Source organism: Ranitomeya imitator, chromosome 4 (genome assembly GCF_032444005.1).
Source record: "Ranitomeya imitator isolate aRanImi1 chromosome 4, aRanImi1.pri, whole genome shotgun sequence".
NCBI classification, from domain to species: domain Eukaryota; kingdom Metazoa; phylum Chordata; class Amphibia; order Anura; family Dendrobatidae; genus Ranitomeya; species Ranitomeya imitator.
Genome location: NC_091285.1, coordinates 63,620,332 through 63,642,690, shown reverse-complemented (window position 1 = coordinate 63,642,690; position 22,359 = coordinate 63,620,332). Strand labels below are relative to the sequence as shown.

The following is a 22,359-nucleotide window of genomic DNA, read 5'->3' as shown; positions in this document are numbered from 1 at the left end:
GAATATACAACATATAACAGAACATACAACATATAACAGAACATACAACATATGATATACAACATATAACAGAACATACAACATATAGCAGAACATACAACATGCAACATACAATACATACATACAGTACATTCATACATTACATACAATACATACATATAACATATAACAAAGAGTACATACTCACCATCACCTTGTCGCTTTGATCCCCGAAGCCAGTGTCACCTGTAAAAAATATTAAAATAATAAACAAACAATATACTCCCTGATCCACAAAAATCCAACTAAAACGAGTGTCCCACGACGATCTCCCGTGGAGAGCAGCAGCATGAGCTGATGCGACCGCTCTCCAGGGGCTCCAGGAATACAATGACGGAAGGTATCCTTCCGCACTGTACTCCTCCGCCACTGTAAAAAAATAGTCCCTAGTCTCACTTGTGGCACTGCTGTGTGAGAAAGTTTACAAGCAGCAATGCCATAAAGTGAGAGAGTGAACTCAGGTAACCTCAGTGATGCACTGCAGGAGCCATTGTCTCCTGTCAGTGAGTCACTGGAGGTCTATAGAGCAGTGACATAACTCGATGTCACTGTTCTATAGGGGAGATCGTGGGACACTCATTATTAATTGGACTGCGTCGGACAGGGAGTATACGGTTTATTATTTTTAAATTTTACAGGCGATCGAGTATGGTAAGTATGGTTAAATTAAGAATATTAAAATACTTTTTTCTGGCTGTGTCTTTAAATTTTTAACTCTTTCACTACTCTAGGATTAATAATGGATAGGCGTCTTATTGACGCCTCTCAATTATTAACCCGGCTTAATGTCACCTTACAATAGCAAGGTGACATTAACCCCTTATTACCCCATATCCCACCGCTAATCGGGAGTAGGAAGAGAGGGGCTAAGTGCCGGAATTGGTGCATCTCATAGATGTGCCTTTTCTGGGCTGTTGGGAGCTGGTATTTGTAGCCGGGGGGGGGGGGGGGAGGGGCAATATCCATGGCCCCTCTCTAGGCTATGAATATCAGCCCGCAGCTGTCTGCATAGCCTTTCTGGCTATTAAATATAGGTGGACCCCACATCATTTTTTTGGGGGGTCCCCCTATTTTAATAGCCAGAAAAGGCTATGCAGACAGCTGTGGGCTGATATTCATAGCCTGGGAGGGGGCCATGGGTATTACCCCCTTCCCAGGCTACAAATATTGGCCCCCGGCCGTCGGCTTTCCCCTTCTGGGGCGGCAGAAAATTGAGCAGGAGCAAACGCCATTTTTTCCCTTTTTTTTAATTAATTAAACGTTCAAAAACATAGGCCTCGCTATTACATATCTATGGATATAGATAGATAGATAGATATATCTGTAGATGCATAGATATATCTATCCATATATCTATCTGGCTACTTTCACACATCAGGTTTTTGCCATCAGGCACAATCCGGCGAGTTTTGAAAAAAACGGATCCGTGTTTTTTTTTTTTCTCCGGATCCGTTTTTTTCTCATAGAGTTGTATTAGCGCCGGATTGCGCATAATGGCCACACGTTTCATCCGTTTTTTGCCGGATCCGTCAGAAAAGCTGTTTCCAGCGGACGGAGAAAACGTACAGAACGGTTTTTCTGTAAGGCGAAAAAACGCTCAGCGACGGATCCGGTGAAAAACTTATGAAACTGAGATGAGAAATGATGAATCTGGCCTCCGAATCTGGTTTTTCATGCATTTTTCCATTGAAATCATGTACATTTCTCTCTCTCTCAAAAAAATGGATCAAAAATTTGCCGGATCCTGCCTGATGGATAGATGTAGATGGATATATAGTTAGGTTACTTTCACACATCAGTTTGTTTCCGTAAGGCAGAATCTGGCGAATTTTTGAAAAAAACGGATACATTGCAAATAGTGAAAAACTGATGCAACAGATCCATTTTTTTTTAGAGAGAGAGCTGAAATTGTGCATGATTTCAAAGGAAAAATGCATGAAAAATCGGATACGGAGGCTGGATTCATCATTTCACATCTCAGTTTCATAAGTTTTTCGCCGGATCAGTCGCTGGGCGTTTTTTCGCCGGACAGAAAAATTGTACGCTTTCTGTCCCCCGGAAACAGGTTTTTTTTGATGGATCCGGCAAAAAACGGATGAAACATGAGGCCATCAGGCGCAATCCGGCGCTAAAACAACTCTATGAGAAAAAAAACGGATCCGGCAAAAAAAAAAAAAAAACGGATCCGTTTTTTTAAAAACTCGCCGGATTATGCCTGACGGCAAAAACCTGATGTGTGAAAGTAGCCTAACTATCCATATACCTATTTGTCTGTCTGTCAGTCTATCTATGTAATGGAGTGTGGGTTGGACAAATGTAAAAGAGGAGGTTGAACAAGACATGACATCACAAATATTTTTTTTTGTTCAATAATACATCTTTAATTAGCTTTCAAAAACGCATCAAAACTGTGCAAAAACGCACCTGCATTTTCTGCCAAGAGCTACAGATTTAGTGCAGAAAAATCCGCAGGCAAATCTGCAACGTGTGCACATACTCTAACTCTTTATTTTTCAGTCAAAATAGCCATGTGAGGGCTTTTTTTTTATTTTTGCAGGACTAGATTGACTTTTGAACAAAACCAATGGTTTTACCATATCATGTACTGGAAAATGGAAAAAAAAAATTCAAGTGTGGTGAAATTGCAAAACAAGTACAAATCCACAGCTATGATTTTTTTTAAAAATTTTTTTTACTATGTTCACTAAATTCTAAAACTGACCTGCCATTATGATTCTCCAGGTCATTAAGAGTTCATAGACACCAAATATTTCTAGGTTCTTTTCTATTTAAGTGGTAAAAAAATCCAAACTTAGCTAGAAAGAAAAATAAAAAGGCGCCGTTTTCCAAAACCTGTGGAGTCTCCATTTTTCGGTATTTTGGGTTAAGCGAGCACTTATTTTTTGCATGCTGAGCTGACTTTTTAATCATACCATTTTAGTGTAGATACGGTCTTTGGATCACCGGCTATTGCATTTTATTGTAATGTAGTGGCGACCAAAAAAATGTAATTCTGGCGTTTAGAATTTTTTTCTCATTACACCATTTATCAATCAGGTTAATTCTTTTTTTTTTTTTATATTGATAAATCGGGCGATTCTAAAAGCGGCAATACCAAATTGTATGTTTGATTTTTTTATTGTTTTATTTTGAATGGGGCGAAAGGGGGTGATTTGAACTTTTATATATAGATATATAGATATATATAGATATATATACAGTTAGGGCCAGAAATATTTGGACAGTGACACAAGTTTTGTTATATTAGCTGTTTACAAAAACATGTTCAGAAATACAATTATATATATAATATGGGCTGAAAGTGCACACTCCCAGCTGCAATATGATAGTTTCCACATCCAAATCGGAGAAAGGGTTTAGGAATCATAGCTCTGTAATGCATAGCGTCCTCTTTTTCAAGGGACCAAAAGTAATTGGACAAAGGACTCTAAGGGCTGCAATTAACTCTGAAGGCGTCTCCCTCGTTAACCTGTAATCAATGAAGTAGTTAAAAGGTCAGGGGTGGATTCCAGGTGTGTGGTTTTGCATTTGGAAGCTGTTGCTGTGAGCAGACAACATGCGGTCAAAGGAACTCTCAATTGAGGTGAAGCAGAACATCCTGAGGCTGAAAAAAAAGAAAAAATCCATCAGAGAGATAGCAGACATGCTTGGAGTAGCAAAATCAACAGTTGGGTACATTCTGAGAAAAAAGGAATTGACTGGTGAGCTTGGGAACTCAAAAAGGCCTGGGCGTCCACGGATGACAACAGTGGTGGATGATCGCCGCATACTTAATTTGGTGAAGAAGAACCCGTTCACAACATCAACTGAAGTCCAGAACACTCTCAGTGAAGTAGGTGTATCTGTCTCTAAGTCAACAGTAAAGAGAAGACTCCATGACAGTAAATACAAAGGGTTCACATCTAGATGCAAACCATTCATCAACACCAAAAATAGACAGGCCAGAGTTAAATTTGCAGAAAAACACCTCAAGAAGCCAGCTGAGTTCTGGAAAAGTATTCTATGGACAGATGAGACAAAGATCAACCTGTACCAGAATGATGGGAAGAAAAAAGTTTGGAGAAGAAAGGGAACGGCACATGATCCAAGGCACACCACATCCTCTGTAAAACATGGTGGAGGCAACGTGATGGCATGGGCATGCATGGCTTTCAATGGCACTGGGTCACTTGTGTTTATTGATGACATAAGAGCAGACAAGAGTAGCCGGATGAATTCTGAAGTGTACCGGGATATACTTTCAGCCCAGATTCAGCCAAATGCTGCAAAGTTGATTGGACGGCGCTTCATAGTACAGATGGACAATGACCCCAAGCATACAGCCAAAGCTACCCAGGAGTTCATGAGTGCCAAAAAGTGGAACATTCTGCAATGGCCAAGTCAATCTCCAGATCTAAACCCAATTGAGCATGCATTTCACTTGCTCAAATCCAGACTTAAGACGGAAAGACCCACAAACAAGCAAGACCTGAAGGCTGCGGCTGTAAAGGCCTGGCAAAGCATTAAGAAGGAGGAAACCCAGTGTTTGGTGATGTCCATGGGTTCCAGACTTAAGGCAGTAATTGCCTCCAAAGGATTTGCAACAAAATATTGAAAATAAAAATATTTTGTTTGGGTTATGTTTATTTGTCCAATTACTTTTGACCTCCTAAAATGTGGAGTGTTTGTAAAGAAATGTGTACAATTCCTACATTTTCTATCAGATATTTTTGTTCAACCCTTCAAATTAAACGTTACAATCTGCACTTGAATTCTGTTGTAGAGGTTTCATTTCAAATCCAATGTGGTGGCATGCAGAGCCCAACTCGCGAAAATTGTGTCACTGTCCAAATATTTCTGGCCCTAACTGTATATATACTAGATGGCAGCCCGATTCTAAAGAATCGGGAGTCTAGAATCCATATATACTTTATTTATTCAAATGTAAGAATAATACAATTAATAAATAATAGTAAGAAAGAACAAAAATAATAGGCAGTATATGGAGAAAACACCAAACAAAAGTTCAAAATTGGTGTGAAAATGTCACTGAACCACTTCACAACTAAATATATATAGTTTTGGTAAATGGTATTATCATTTTTTTGACGAAATTCGGCAGGAGCTTGAAGAGCAACGTCACTGGGCCCGCCTCCACGCAGTAGAAACTTGCTGTGAGGTAAAAATTCAAAAATCACACCAAAATGGCGGGCGGAGTGTGTCACAGTACGGCACGTTTCTGATTGGTCGCTCGCAGCAGGCGGCAACCAATCAGACACTGGACACTGTTGACGTCACTTATCTCCGGACATTAGCTCCGGACATTATCTCCGGACATTATCTCCGCACATTAGCTCCGAACATTAGCTCCGGACATTAGCTCCGGACAAAGCCACGGAAGTTGGCACAAATTGCAGGAAGTAGTATTCTAGGCAATTAATCTCCGGACATTAGCTCCGGACATTAGCTCCAGACAAAGCCACGGAAGTTGGCACAAATTGCAGGAAGTAGTATTCTAGGCAATTATATATTAGACTAGATGGCAGCCCGATTCTAAAGAATCGGGAGTCTAGAATCCATATATACTTTATTTATTCAAATGTAAGAATAATACAATTAATAAATAATAGTAAGAAAGAACAAAAAATGGCTGCACTCACCAGCTCTTGACAAAAGTTCAAAATTGGTGTGAAAATGTCACTGAACCACTTCACAACTAAATATATATAGTTTTGGTAAATGGTATTATCATTTTTTTGACGAAATTCGGCAGGAGCTTGAAGAGCAACGTCACTGGGCCCACCTCCACGCAGTAGAAACTTGCTGTGAGGTAAAAATTCAAAAATCACACCAAAATGGCGGGCGGAGTGTGTCACAGTACGGCACGTTTCTGATTGGTCGCTCGCAGCAGGCGGCAACCAATCAGACACTGGACACTGTTGACGTCACTTAGCTCCGGACATTAGCTCCGGACATTAGCTCCGGACATTAGCTCCGGACATTAGCTCCGGACATTATCTCTGCACATTAGCTCCGGACATTAGCTCCGGACAAAGCCACGGAAGTTGGCACAAATTGCAGGAAGTAGTATTCTAGGCAATTAATCTCCGGACATTAGCTCCGGACATTAGCTCCAGACAAAGCCACGGAAGTTGGCACAAATTGCAGGAAGTAGTATTCTAGGCTTATATATATATATATATATATATATATATATATATATATATATATATACATTTTTTTTTTTTTTTTTAAACTTTTTTTTGCTTTTTGAATGATTCAATAGTCTTCAATAGACTATAAGCTGCAGTTGTCTCATTGGCTCTGCTACATACAGGTGATCAGATGGCCTGTGCGTAGCAGAAATGCACACTTGTTATGAGCACCGACCACCGGCAGCGCTCATAGCAATCCGGCTATGACAATTACAGAGGTCTGCTGGAGACCTCTGATTGTCATGACAACCCATCAGAAGCGGTAGTTAAATGTGAGATTGACAGCGGCATTTAACAGGTTAACAGCCATGGAAGGATCGCGATTCCACATGCGGCTGTTAGAGGCACATGTCAGCTGTTCAAAGCAGCTGACATTTGCTGGGAAAGATGTAGGCTCAGTGCTGGAGCCCACATCATAGGGAGGGATTCCAACATGGGCATACTATTACGTTGCCAGCTGCTACTATCCTCATCCACACAATGGGACTAATAGCTGGGAGAACAATGGCTTTAAGCCCCTGAGACACTAATGATAGTAATGCAATGATTACTTTGTTTGATTACCAATCTTGGGCCTGGAATTATGTATGCAGAAGATCCAGCCAGCATGTCTTCCTCTCCTTACTGTCAATGAATGGAAACATTGGTTGCTTAGGCTGAACTGACAAGCAACCAAATCTCTAATAAAACACAGCAATCAAAACTGTAATAAATCTGTAATAGAACACAACCATAAGATTGACATAACTGTTGCTCCGTGCTGGAAAAAGTTGGCATCCCTTCCAGCAGCGGATTCTGCACTACATCAATTGGTCCAATAGTCTTTAGAACAGGGCCAGCTCCTCAAAGCACTAACAGGCATGCAGATGGTAACAGAGGCAACTACCTGCCTGTTGTACCCAGCCCCGGTCATTGACCGCTCCTGCTGGAGCTTCAGCTGCTCCCTGTCAACAGAACAGCAGTTTCTCTTCCTGTTGACAGGATTTGACTACTGGCATCATGCTGATTGACAGATGACAACCCCCAGTTTGGCAGCAGGAACCAGCTGTCAATCAGAATGACACCAGTAGTCCTGCAGTCAACAGGAAAAGGAACTCCTGCTCTGTTGACTTAACGTCAGCAGAAGTCTATTGCCACTCTTTGCAAATGGAGAATGGCACAGGACACAACAGGCAGGTAGGACCTACTTGTCTGTTAGGGCTTTGTCGCCTTTTTTTTTTTAAAGTCCTGGATATCTTTTTTAATAAAGCAGTGCATGGGCAAATGCCCACAAAACTCAATGAACTTAAAGAGTAACCATTGTTTTATATTTTATTCATAAAAAATAGTATATGTGAAAATAAACAACTTTGTAACATATGTATTGCGAGAAATCTGCTTCTTTAGGCCGGGGTCACACTTGCGATTGCAATGGGAGAAACTCGCGCAAGTCTCTAGCATCAATATCCGGCACTACCGCACTCGGAACTGGAGCCTTCGGCTACATAGAAATACATGCAGATGCACACTTCGGTCCTGAGTGCCGGTGGCAGTGCCGTGTATTAATGCGAAAGACTCAAGCAGGGCCGGACTGGCATTTGAAGTTACATGGTGACTGTATAATATTTTTGTACACTTGTAGGTTACAAGAAGTGAGGTGTTAGGTGTCGAGTTCCCGCCTCTGCACAGGGGGAATCTCAAACCATCTCTGCTGCAGTCTCCCATTCTTCTCCAGCCGCAGTGAAGTCTGCTCAGCGCAGACGTCGGTCCCAGCATCTTGCTCAGTCTCACTCTGTGCATAGGGTTGCTGCTGCTTTTCCAGCTTGTGCTATTGAAGCCAGTGCTGGGCAGCGGCGAGCAGACGCTTCTGAGACTAAGTCCCACTTTGCACACACTGAGCATGCCCAGGGCAAAATCTCTCAGTGGAGATATAGGGTCACATGCTCAGGTACTGCAGCAATTCCATTGGTCCTTCTTTTGAAAGGTCCTATACGTGCTGCAGCTATTTAAGGCTATTTAAGGCTATTTTTGGTTACGCTGACATCCCAGTTGCGGTGCCGACCGCAAGTAGTCTACACAGACTCAGATCCCAAGTCTTAGGACTGAGCTCGGAGACTCCTTGCTTGTGCTCTTGTGTGCGGTACCACGGCCCTGTGACTTAACAGGGTTCGCTTCCTTCACACAGGGTGAAGTTAACCCATGTGTATTCACATTGTACCGCCATATAGTCCGTCATTACTTGGCAGCAGGTTCCATCTCTGCACAGTGGACCCCGGGCTGCGAACGCACCTTATTCTAACTATCTTATTATTTGGTGCGTTCCGCTAGCCCTAACATGAGGGGAGTGTAACACGACTATATAACATATAATTACAGCTTAACCTACATAACTGGATCTCGTAGATAATGAAGGGATTGAGACGACCAAAGGCTATGGAACCTCATTCTGATGCACCATAAACTTTGCCTACAGCCACTTTTGGTTCCGCTGTGCAGCATGAGACCTGGTGACTCTGAAAAGCGGTGACATCAGTAACGTCACCGCTCTTCAGATATTCCGAGTCTTGCACTTCGCTCAGCGACTGTGAAGAGCGGTATTATTACTACCGTCACTGCTCTTCAGAGTCGCTGGGTCTCGCGAGGTCTGGGCTAGTAGTGGGGTGTCTGATAAACACCTCTCCATTACTTACACCAGGGATTGATAGCAGCTGACATTATGCAGCTGATATCAACCCTAAAAATCATTACACATACCAGAATTAAATGCTTTGGCGGCTGGGAAAAGCAGTAGAGTTAGCGCTATTCCCAGGCACCGGGTGCTAACTACAACTGTCATCATCCTTGCCTGGTCTCCCTGCGAAGCATTTCTGTTGTATTTACATACGTTGATCTCAGGCCACTAAACGAGTGTGATCAACAATACTGAAGTCGTTTGCTTGTTTCCAAGGCCTTTTTACACCAACTGAGAAATAATGAAGGGAACAGAACAATCACAATTAGATCAATCTGTCCCCAGCATCATGTTATCAGCAGCACAACTACAGTTTACATCGGCGATGTGCTGCTGAGAATAAGGATTTTTGTTCCCACATAAACAATCCAATCACTTGATGAATAGGCAGCATTATGCTTGTTTAGTATAATACACCCCATAGTCCTCCATATATTATAATGTGCACCTCAGTCCTCCGCATAGTATAATACACTCCTCAGTCCACCATATAGTATAATACACTCCTCAGTCCTCCATCTATATATATAATTGTCTAAGGGTTTTTCCGTCTGTCTGTCCTGGAAATCCCGCGTCTCTGATTAGTCGAGGCCACCAGGCCTCGACCAATCAGCGACGGGCACAGCATGGTGACGATGATGCCATAAAGGTTGCCTCGACCAATCAGCGACGGGCACAGTCTGCCGCGAATTCGCCCCGACCAATCAGCGACGGGCACAGTATCGACGTAGATGTCATAATGGTTGCCATGGCGACGATGATGTCATAAAGGTTGCCTCGACCAATCAGCGACGGGCACAGTCTGCCGCGAATTCTGGAATCATCATTGTCCATATACTACGGGAACATGCATATTCTAGAATACCCGATACGTTAGAATCGGGCAACAATCTAGTATAGTATAAAACACTCCTCTGTCCTCCATATAGTATAATACACTCCTCATAGTGCTCCATATAGTATAATGCACCGCCATAGTCATCCATGTAGTACAATTCACTTCCCATAGTATAATGCACTCCATAGTTCTTCATATAGTATAATGTATTCCCCATAGTCCTCGATACAGTATAATGCAGCCCACATATAGTATAATGATGCCACCCCAGAGTATAATGCAGCCACCACACAGAACATATTGTAGCCCCGAGTATAATGTAACCCCCCAGAGAATATGATGCAGCCCCCTCATGTAGTATAATGCAGCCCCTGCATATATAATATATGGTTGCCCCCTCATAGAGCATAATGCAGCCCCCCATAAAATATAATATAGCACCTCCATAGAATACAATGCAGCCATCTTCAAATAGTATCATGCAGTTCCCCATAGACTATAATGTAGCCCCATAAAAGTATGATGCAATCTTCCCTCATAGAATGTAATACAGCCCCCCATAGAATGTCATACAACCCCCATATAATGTAAAGAAAAGTACCGTATATACTCGAGTATAAGCTGAGATTTTCAGCCCACTTTTTGGCTCTGAAAGTAACCCTCTCGGCTTATACTCGAGTCATACCCTGGGGTCAGCAGGGGAGGGGGACCAGGGCTGTGTAATAATACTCACCTGCCCCTGGCGCGGTCCCTGCATGTCCCTGGTTCCCCGGTGCCAACAGCTTCTTCCTGTAGTGAGCGGTCACATGGTACCGCTCATTACAGTAATGAATATGGACCTGACTCCACTCCCATAGGGGTGGAGCCACATATTTATTGCTGTAATGAGCAGTACTATGTGACTGCTCAATACAGGAAGAAGCTGCTGGCGCCGGGGAACAGATGTGCAGGGACCGCACCAGGAGCAGGTGAGTATAACTCAGTGTGCGATATTCACCTGCTCCCTGTTCCACCGCCGGTTCCGCTGCGCCTTTCGCGTCCTCTGCAGTGACGCTCAGGTCAGAGGGTGCGGTGACGTGATTAGTGCGCGCCGCCCTCTGCCTGAACGTCAGTGCAGAAGACGGGGAAGACACAGCGGCATGGACGGTGGAATGGGGAGCAGATGAATATAGCAAGTGCCGAGGGCCTGAGAGGTGAGTGTAATTTTTTATTTTTTTAATCACAGCAACAGCATATGGAGCAAATGTCTGTATGGAGCATCTTGTGGGGCCATGTGCAGTGTTATATGGGGCAAATATCTGTATGGGGCCATGTGCAGTATTATAGGGGGCAAATATCTCTATGGAGCATGAGCAGCATTATATGGGGCAAATATCTGTATGGAGCATCTTATGGGGCCATGTGCAGCATTATATGGGGCAAATATTTCTATGGAGCACCTTATGGGGCCATGTGCAGCATTATATGGGGCAAATATCTGTATGGAGCATGGTATGGGGCCTGTTATGATGCGGTAGTTTAGGAGCAACATGGAACGAGCTCTGAAGGAAGTGGTATCTATACTGACCGCAGTCCCTAAGCTCAAAACATCACTAGAAGTAGCCGTGGGATGCTCCTAACTCTCCCTAGGCACCTCGTCACAGCCTAAGAGCTAACTACCCCTAAAGAGAGAAGCAGGAAAACTATCTTGCCTCAGAGAAAATTCCCAAAGGATAGATTAGCCCCCCACAAATAATGACTGTGAGTGGAGAGGTAAAAGACATACACAGAATGAAACCAGGATGAGCACAGGAGGCCAGTCTAGCTTGATAAATAGGACAGGAAGGAATACTGTGCGGTCAGTATAAAACACTACAAAAATCCACGCAGAGTTTACAAAAAATCTCCACACCTGACTAAAGGTGTGGAGGGTAAATCTGCTTCCCAGAGCTTCCAGCAAGACAGAATTAATTCATACTGATAAGCTGGACAAACATAGAAAGCACAGAACGGATAAGTCCACAATCTGTGGACAGAAAAGAGCAAGCAAGAACTTAGCTTGCTGGACTGGTCATAACAGGGAAATCCAAAGAGATGTGAATCCAACCAGGAACCATTTACAAGTGGCACTGGCTGAAGAAAGAGCCAGACATAAATAGCCGAGCAGAAAAGACGATCAGTGGAAGCAGCTGCTGACAGCTAAATCCAAGGAGCAGCCATACCACTTGAAACCACAAGAGGGAGCCCAAGAGCAGAATTCACAACAGTACCCCCCCCCTTGAGGAGGGGTAACCGAACCCTCACCAGAGCCCCCAGGCCGATCAGGACAAGCCAAGTGAAAAGCACGAACCAAATCAATGGCATGGACATCGGAGGCAACAACCCAAGAATTATCCTCCTGGCCATAACCCTTCCACTTGACAAGATACTGAAGCCTCCGCCTCAAAAAACGAGAATCCAAAATCTTCTCAACCTCATATTCCAACTCTCCCTCAACCAACACCGGGGCAGGAGGGTCAACCGAGGGAACAACGGGCACCACATATCTCCGCAACAAAGATCTATGGAAAACATTATGAATGGCAAAAGAGGCTGGAAGAGCCAAACGAAAAGACACCAGATTAATAATTTCAGAAATTTTATAAGGACCAATAAACCGAGGCTTAAACTTAGGGGAAGAAACCTTCATAGGAACATGACGAGAAGACAACCAAACCAAATCCCCCACACGAAGCCGGGGACCAACACACCGACGGCGGTTAGCAAAACGTTGAGCTCTTTCCTGAGACAACGTCAAATTCTCCACCACATGAGTCCAAATCTGCTGCAGCCTGTCCACCACAGAATCAACACCAGGACAATCAGAAGGCTCAACCTGCCCAGAAGAAAAACGAGGATGAAAACCAAAATTACAAAAGAAAGGTGAAACCAAAGTAGCCGAACTAGCCCGATTATTAAGGGCAAACTCTGCCAATGGCAAGAAAGACACCCAATCATCCTGATCAGCAGACACAAAGCATCTCAAATATGTCTCCAAGGTCTGATTAGTTCGCTCAGTTTGGCCATTAGTCTGAGGATGAAACGCCGAAGAAAAAGACAAATCAATGCCCATCCTAGCACAAAAGGCCCGCCAAAATCTAGAGACAAACTGAGAACCTCTGTCAGACACAATATTCTCCGGAATGCCATGCAAACGAACCACATGCTGAAAAAACAATGGAACCAGATCTGAGGAGGAAGGCAACTTAGGCAAAGGTACCAGATGGACCATTTTAGAGAACCGGTCACAAACAACCCAGATAACAGACATCTTCTGGGAAACAGGAAGATCCGAAATAAAATCCATGGAAATATGCGTCCATGGCCTCTCAGGGACCGGCAAAGGAAAAAGCAACCCACTAGCGTGGGAACAGCAAGGCTTGGCTAGGGCGCAAGTCCCACAGGACTGCACAAAAGCACGGACATCGCGCGACAAGGAAGGCCACCAAAAGGACCTAGCAACCAAATCTCTGGTACCAAAAATCCTAGGATGACCAGACAACACTGAACAATGAACCTCAGAAATCACCTTACTTGTCCATCCATCAGGAACAAACAGCTTCCCCACAGGACAGCGGTCAGGCCTATCAGCCTGAAATTCCTGAAGCACCCGCCGCAAATCAGGGGAGATGGCAGAAAGAATCACCCCTTCCTTAAGAATGCCAACCGGCTCAAGGACTCCAGGAGAATCAGGCGAAAAACTCCTAGAGAGGGCATCAGCCTTAACATTCTTAGATCCTGGAAGATACGAGACCACAAAATCAAAGTGGGAGAAAAACAGGGACCATCGAGCCTGTCTAGGATTCAGCCGCCTGGCCGACTCGAGGTAAATCAGATTCTTATGATCGGTCAGGACCACAACGCGGTGCTTAGCTCCCTCAAGCCAATGTCGCCACTCCTCAAACGCCCACTTCATAGCCAACAACTCCCGATTGCCAACATCATAATTGCGTTCTGCAGGCGAAAACTTTCTGGAAAAAAAGCACACGGTTTCATCAAAGAACCATCAGACTCCCTCTGAGACAAAACGGCCCCTGCCCCAATCCCAGAAGCATCGACCTCAACCTGAAAAGGAAGAGAAACATCCGGCTGACGCAACACAGGGGCAGAAGTAAATCGGCGTTTAAGCCCCTGAAAGGCCTCAACAGCCGCAGAGGACCAATTTGTCACATCAGCGCCTTTCTTCGTCAAATCAGTAAGGAGCTTAACCACACTGGAAAAGTTGGCAATGAAACGGCGATAGAAATTAGCAAAGCCCAAAAATTTCTGAAGGCCCTTCACAGATGTGGGTTGAATCCAGTCATGAATAGCTTGGACCTTAACAGGATCCATTTCTATAGATGAGGGAGAAAAAATAAAACCCAAAAAAGAGACCTTCTGAACTCCAAATAGGCACTTAGACCCCTTCACAAACAAAACATTATCACAAAGGATCTGGAACACCATTCTGACCTGCTTCACATGAGACTCCCAATCATCGGAAAAAATCAACATATCATCCAAATATACGACCATGAATTTATCAAGATAATTGCGGAAAATATCATGCATGAAAGACTGGAACACAGATGGAGCATTAGAGAGCCCAAATGGCATCACAAGGTATTCAAAATGGCCTTCGGGCGTATTAAATGCAGTTTTCCATTCGTCACCCTGTTTAATACGAACAAGATTATATGCCCCTCGGAGGTCAATCTTAGTAAACCAACTAGCCCCCTTAATCTGAGCAAACAAATCAGTAAGCAAAGGCAAGGGGTATTGGAATTTGACAGTGATCTTATTAAGAAGACGATAATCTATACAGGGTCTCAAGTAGCCATCCTTCTTAGCAACAAAAAAGAAACCCGCTCCCAATGGTGACGAAGAGGGCCGAATATGCCCCTTCTCCAAAGACTCCTTAACATAACTCCGCATGGTGGCATGCTCTGGCACAGACAGATTGAAAAGTCGGCCCTTAGGGAACTTGCAACCAGGAATCAAGTTAATAGCACAATCACAGTCCCTGTGTGGTGGAAGGGAACTGGACTTGGGCTCATCAAATACATCCTGGAAATCCGACAAAAACTCAGGAACCTCAGAAGAGGGGGAAGAGGAAACCGACATCAAAGGAACGTCACAATGCGCCCCCTGACAACCCCAACTAGTCACAGACATAGTTTTCCAATCCAGCACCGGATTATGTTCCTGTAACCATGGAAAACCCAGTACAACAACATCATGCAGGTTATGCAACACCAGAAAACGGCAATCTTCCTGATGAGACATAGATTCGCTCAAACCGGCAGGCGTAGGAAAGCCCACCATAACATCTTTAAGGGCTTCAGAAAGACCTTTTCTGAAAATTGCAGCCAGAGCCTCCTCATTCCATTTAGTGAGCACAGACCATTTTCTAAATTTCTGGCAGTATAATTCTGCCGCTTCCTGACCTTGACACAAGGCCAACAGGGTTTTTTCTGCATGATCCACAGAATTAGGTTTGTCATACAATAATCCAAGCGCTTGAAAAAATGCATCAACATTCAATAATGCCGGATCCCCTGTTTCAAGAGAAAAAGCCCAGTCTTGAGGGTCACCATGCAGCAAGGATATGATAATTTTTACTTGCTGAATGGGATCACCAGAAGAACGGGGTTTCAAAGCAAAAAACAATTTGCAGTTATTTTTAAAGTTCAAAAACTTGGATCTGTCCCCAAAAAACAAATCAGGAATAGGAATTCTAGGCTCTAAAGCCGGAGTTTGAACAACATAATCTTGGATACTCTGTACTCTTGCAGCAAGTTGATCCACACGAGAAAACAAACCCTGAACATCCATGCCAGAGCATATATCCTGAACCACCCAGATATCAAGAGGAAAAAAGAGACAAACCAGAGCACAGAAAAAAAATGGTTCAGAACTTTCTTTTCCTTCTTTTGAGATGCATATAATTCATTTTGGGCCACTTGTACTGTTATGATGCGGTGGTTTAGGAGCAACATGGAACGAGCTCTGAAGGAAGTGGTATCTATACTGACCGCAGTCCCTAAGCTCAACACAACACTAGAAGTAGCCGTGGGATGCTCCTAACTCTCCCTAGGCACCTCATCACAGCCTAAGAGCTAACTACCCCTAAAGAGAGAAGCAGGAAAACTATCTTGCCTCAGAGAAAATTCCCAAAGGATAGATTAGCCCCCCACAAATAATGACTGTGAGTGGAGAGGGAAAAGACATACACAGAATGGAGCCAGGATGAGCACAGGAGGCCAGTCTAGCTTGATAAATAGGACAGGATAGAATACTGGGCGGTCAGTATAAAACACTACAAAAATCCATGCAGAGTTTACAAAAAATCTCCACACCTGACTAAAGGTGTGGAGGGTAAATCTGCTTCCCAGAGCTTCCAGCAAGACAGAATTAATTCATACTGATAAGCTGGACAAACATAGAAAGCACAGAACGGATAAGTCCACAATCTGTGGACAGAAAAGAGCAAGCAAGAACTTAGCTTTGCTGAACTGGTCAGGATAACAGGGAAATCCAAAGAGATGTGAATCCAACCAGGAACCATTTACAAGTGGCACTGGCTGAAGAAAGAGCCAGGCATAAATAGCCGAGCAGAAAAGACGATCAGTGGAAGCAGCTGCTGACAGCTAAATCCAAGGAGCAGCCATACCACTTGAAACCACAAGAGGGAGCCCAACAGCAGAATTCACAACAGGGGCCATGTGCAGCATTATGTGGGGCAAATATCTGTATGGGGCCATGTGCAGTATTATAGGGGGCAAATATCTCTATGGAGCATCTTATGGGGCCATGTGCAGCATTATATGGGGCAAATATCTGTATGGAGCATCTTATGGGGCTATAATCCACATTTGTTGAGCATTATATGGGGCATATTTTAATATGGAGCATCTTATGGAGCCCATCATAAACTGTATGGAGCATTATATGGGGCGCATTTTGTATGGAGCATCTTATGGGGCCATCCTGAACTGTATAGAGCATTATATGAGGCTCCTGATTCAATATGGATATTCAAAAACACGTAAACTACTGATGTCTCAATTAATTTTACTTTTATTGGTATCTATTTTTATTTTTGAAATTTACCGGTAGCTGCTGCATTTTCCACCCTAGGCTTATACTCGAGTCATTAAGTTTTCCCAGTTTTTTGTGGCAAAATTAGGGGGGTCGGCTTATACTCGGGTTGGCTTATACTCGATTATATACTGTAAGCTAAATTTCTTTGGAATGCTGTGAGAGACATGAAATCATATAGAAAACGAATATTTTCAGCTATTGCTGGTATACAGTAGTTGGCTCTACAAGCTGTTGATCCATTGGGTGTACTTAGTTTTTCACTCACTGTTTCTGCATTGCAATACAGCATTTGCTAAGTAAACAATAGCACAATGTAATTTGTCACGTGCTGTTTTGATTTAAGGTTGTACTCAGATAACTTTTAGACCTTCAAAGGACCAAATGCTTTTTTTATTATCCCTAATAAAAATGAAATTGATAGTGGGATTACTTAATTTTTCTCATGACTGTAACTGAGTCACACTTTTATAAATGCATAAAGATTTGCTGATATGCACTTTGAATGACATTCTAGGTAAACAACTTTTTGCAGAACCCATTGTAGATAATTTCTATTGGTGAAACCAAATTGTACTCTATTTTTTTTAGAAAAATTATGACTACTCTTATTTTAGATTAGACAATACAATGACTGATGATGCTGCTTCTGTTATAACTGCCAAAGAACATTCACACGTGTAATGTACAAACCAGCAGAATAAATACCTGAACCTGACAGGTCTCTGTTCAGGCTACGAAAAGCCCTTCTCTGACCCTAGTCTGTCCCTGCCTGACCGCGGAGGTTGGCACCCTAAGATAATGCAATGGCGCCCCCACTTGATGGCAGCTTTCCTCGCAGCTCCTAGGATACTGCAGCTAGAGTAGCAGTTCCCTAAGGAGTAAAGGAATCACTAACAAAAGAACTGCAACCAACATAAACTACAGCAAAGTGAATGCATCCAACAGAGGCTTGTCATTTTCACCTACTAATGGGCTTAATTTTTTTACAGCCTTGAAAGATTTACATTTATTTTCACGTAAACTGATTCTCAAAAAACTGCACTCCAGAGGTGGACAGGGATCAGACATTCTGGACTGCACCGAGGGGGAGGCCCTCCGGATTTTGGAGGAGCTTTTGGAGGAGCAGTCAGCTCCTGGAAAAGGTGAGTTCCCACCGGCAATTCTTCCTAAATCCACGAGGTTTCCCCCTTTGTCTTTGTGCCCCGCCGTGGAGGTGTTTACCAAACTAGTGACGGAGGATTTTAAGGAGCTCTCCACGAGGAGGCGTTTTGATAATCTTACATGGAAAGAAAGGGAGGCTATTAAACAGCTTCAGTCCCTTGGTGATGTGGTATTCAAGGCCGCAGACAAAGGGGGAAACATCGTGGTGTGGCCGGTGGAGATGTACGAAAAAGAGGCCTTTAAACAACTGCGTAATGCCAGCGTTTATTCTAGGCTTTCCCATAATCCGGCGGCCTCCTTCTCTGTGCAGTTACAGGCTATCCTCTACAGGGCCTTCGAGGAGGGAACAATTAGTAAGAAGGTCTTAGATGGTTTGACGGTTAAATTCCCAAAAGTACCGACATTTTACCTTTTTCCGAAAGTCCACAAAGACCGAGTCAACCCTCCGGGACGTCCCATTGTGTCTGGGATGCAGGGGTTATGTGACCCGATATGCAAATTTGTTGACTTCTACCTTAAGAATCTGGTGGAAACACTGCCATCATTTGTCAAGGACACAACGGACGTCCTGGCAAGGGTTGACGGAGTCTCTGTGGTTACAGCGGACGTAGAGGCCCTGTACACGTGTATCGATCACACCGATGGACTACGGGCGGCCCGCTTTTTCCTGGAGGCCTCCGACCTGGACGGCCCATTGTGCGAGCTTATCCTCGAGCTGCTGGAATTCGTTCTGACGCACAATTTTTTTACTTTCAAAGATTGCTTTTACCATCAGAAGCGCGGCGCAGCCATGGGGGCGGCCTGTGCGCCAGCTTACGCCAACCTCTTTCTGGGGTTTTGGGAGAGGTTGGTGTTTGGTGGTGCTGGGGGGGAGGCCGCCGACCATGTGCTGTGCTGGTGGCGTTATATAGATGACGTTTTATTTTTATGGCGTGGAACGGAACAGCAGCTCGGGGATTTCATGACTGTGCTCAACACTAATACTTTCAATATCAGACTAACCTATAAGTGTGACCCCCGTGAAATTGACTTTCTCGATATACTCCTGAGGGTAGGGGATGACCAACTTATAGTGACAGAGGTTTTTCGAAAAACCACGGCGGTCAATGCTTTGGTTCATGCCACCTCAGGGCACAGTCAAGCCACAATTAGGGCCGTCCCGGTCGGACAGTTCCTCCGGGTTAGGCGGATCTGCTCGGATGATCATACTTTTGAATGTCAGGCTAGTGATTTAAAAACACGCTTTGAACAGCGGTGATATAGCCATCGGTGTGTGAGATATGGGTACAACAGGGCCAAAAACACCCCACGCAATCGGTTGTTGTATTCAAAAAAGGTAAAGAGGACAGATGAATCTATACGATTCATATCTGAATTCAATCATGAGTGGGACAGTATACGTACCATTTTGAATAAACATTGGCGGATCCTTAGTACTGTGCCCTCCTTGAGTGCCTTCCTGTCCGATCGCCCTCTGATGACCCCGAGGAGGGCAAGAAATTTAAAAGATCTCCTGGTCAAGAGTCATTACGTGGCCCCTGTTACTCCTCTTTTTGGTTCAGTACGTCGTACCTTGGAATGCTACACGTGTGGACACTGTGCTGCCTGCGCCAATGTCCTGCGCAGCTCCTCATTCTCCTCAGCAGACGGCAAAAGAAATGTTGAAATTAGACATTTTATATCTTGCAGTAGCAAAAACGTTATTTATTATGCTACTTGCAGCTGTCATCTCATTTATATTGCTTTAACATCACGCGAATTGAGAGTGAGGGTGAGGGAGCATGTGCGGGACATTGGCGCGGCCAGGACAGTGGAGGATGTCTCCCAATTAAAAACTATACCAAAACACTTTTATAAATATCATGACTGTAATCCCAGTGAGTTCATGGTAAAGGGGATAGACCTCATCCACACGGGCATACGAGGGGGCAATATTAAACAACTCCTTGCCCAACGTGAACTCAAATGGATTGTGACTTTGGGCACCACCAGACCGGGGGGCCTGAATGAAGCTCTCAATTTTGCCCCGTTTTTGTAGTCCATAGTAAGATCTGTTTCTCCCCTTTGTGATAAGGTGTCTGCTTCACCTTTTTTATTTTTATTGTAAAGTACTGTGTTTAACTTGTGTTTTTTTCTTGTTTATTATAGTCTTCTATATGATGCCCTTCGTATCCTCTGAATACTCCGACCTCACACCGGCATGCAGAAGCATTTTTTACAGAACTATCATGTGCCCTTTATATTATTGGTCATTGTGCCTATGTATATTGTCATATGTAAGCATTCTTGGGTCTCCATACTGTCATTGTATCGGTACAGTTATTATATGGTATCTTTTCTGCTGTGCTGTGGTGCGGTCTTGGTCTGCAGTGCGCGTGCGTTCTTTTTCCCCTGGCTCCGTCCCTCCTTGGTCCGGCCGCTAGGCGTCCTTGGCCGGTGACTGGGTGTCATGGTTACTCCATGCTCCCATTCAGTCGGCTTTGGAGGCTGGCCGGGCGGGGTGGTTGCGGCGCCGGGGGCCATTGATGCATGCGCCGTGTATTGGCAGTCCCCGTTGACTTCCGGGTCACGTGTTCGTCATGTGACCGGAAACAGTGGATATAAGGCTTGTTTTGGTGGAGTACGGACACTTCCCCTTGAGAAAGCTAACAGATCGCTGGAGCGAAACGTGCGTCGGGGGTCTCGCCTAACATCATCCATCTCTCTACCTGGGTAAGAGGAACTATCGGAGATTATCTGTACTGCGCTTTTTACGCTGGTGGCATTTACATTACTGGCAGTCTGGGAGATCTCTTTGTAGTATCCCCTGGACTTTGGATCGCTTCTAGGATAGTACTATTCAGCGGTACTTTGGCTGCTATCCTTGACCTCATATGCACTTTTGTGAGGCTTACATTGACCCATTGTCCATATAGGCACACGGTTGTTCCTCTGCCTTACTAGCACATTACATTACTCCTTGGATAGGATGGGGTATAGGGATGGTCTTTAGTGTCCTTATTTTATTTCATGTGTGTACTTGTCAATGTGTGTTTTTCAGTGTCTTAATAAAAATTTGGTATTTTTTTAAACTTGATATCTGTAAGCTCCTTTGTTCTCCTGTATGAAATAGTGCCGTTTGGAGCAGGATTTGGTAGTGCTCAGGACATGGTTTCTGGACACTCTACACTATGAGCCTGGGTTTATGTATATTTAAAGTCTATGACCAGCAGGAGCCTCCAGTACTGGAAGGTATTTAAAGCTGCACCCGAAAGATGATAGGACATGCAAACAGAGTAAGTGAACAATACCTGTTACCCAAAACCACCAGAAACAAAGATAACAAAATTAAAACACCCAAAGAAAAGGTGTATCTGTTGTGGCTCAGCGTGAAGAGATACAGAACAAAAAATCAAGGGTTCGAATCCAGAAGCATGATAGATTTATTAAGAAATACTCTCCCAATGATACAATGGACACAGTCTATTCGCAATAAATGTTTATATATAAAACCTCTCTTTCATATGAGCCATTTCCTTTTTAATTTTTTTGTGAGTATTTTTTGTTATTTTGTCAGTATCCTTATTTTTTTTAAATCACTTTACGTCTTTCTTGTTCCATAGAAGCAATTTTCTGTGCCTAAGACACGGGAATGAATGCAAGGTGACACAGTCAAGGTCATACGACGATGCCACATTGATATAAACTAGGCTCTCTGTTTGTTTTGGTTTACACGGTACAGTAATTATGTCTCCTTGAAATACACTTTTCTTATTATAATGATGAGTAGCAGTCACATGCTAATCTAACTTCCCAATGAATATTGCGATGCCAAAAATGGAACATGTACATTTCTCAAAACAATAGCAATTTAGCATAAATGACAATTATTTCTAGCAATCTAAACCACCCCAAAATCTACTTCTCTCCTTACTATTTATAATCTGCCCTTTTCATTTTGCTTCAGATGTTGAAAAGGGCATCATTACCAGGATTAACTAAGCCTGAAAATGATAGTATTGGACAATAATTGATCATTAGATTTTCTCTTGTTGCCGTAGCAACTCATCTACTGGCGGAGTGAGATTCTATCGCGTTAGACAAGAGAAGTCAATAGGATGTAAAGCGCACACCATGCGAAGGAAAAGTACAAATATTCACAAACCTGTGCTGGATTGAACGATTCCAGACGCCACCGTTTGACCTAGCAGATCATATTGATTTAACCTGGAGCCATCCTCAGCCACTACGACAGACAGTGCTGGTTCTCGTGTCCAGCTGTAGACCACTTCGGCTCTTGTATACGCATCTGTATT

General features: G+C 43.7%; 1 protein-coding gene across 1 annotated transcript in view; it reads right to left on the bottom strand.

The window, feature by feature from the left end:
- Nucleotides 1-22,359, bottom strand: part of GABRA1 (gamma-aminobutyric acid type A receptor subunit alpha1) — a 340,058-nt gene that overhangs the window by 111,341 nt on the left and 206,358 nt on the right. Inside the window, exon 7 of the mRNA XM_069763789.1 lies at nt 22,209-22,352. Coding sequence (XP_069619890.1) covers nt 22,209-22,352 — 144 coding nt within the window. The remainder of the gene's footprint in view (nt 1-22,208; nt 22,353-22,359) is intronic.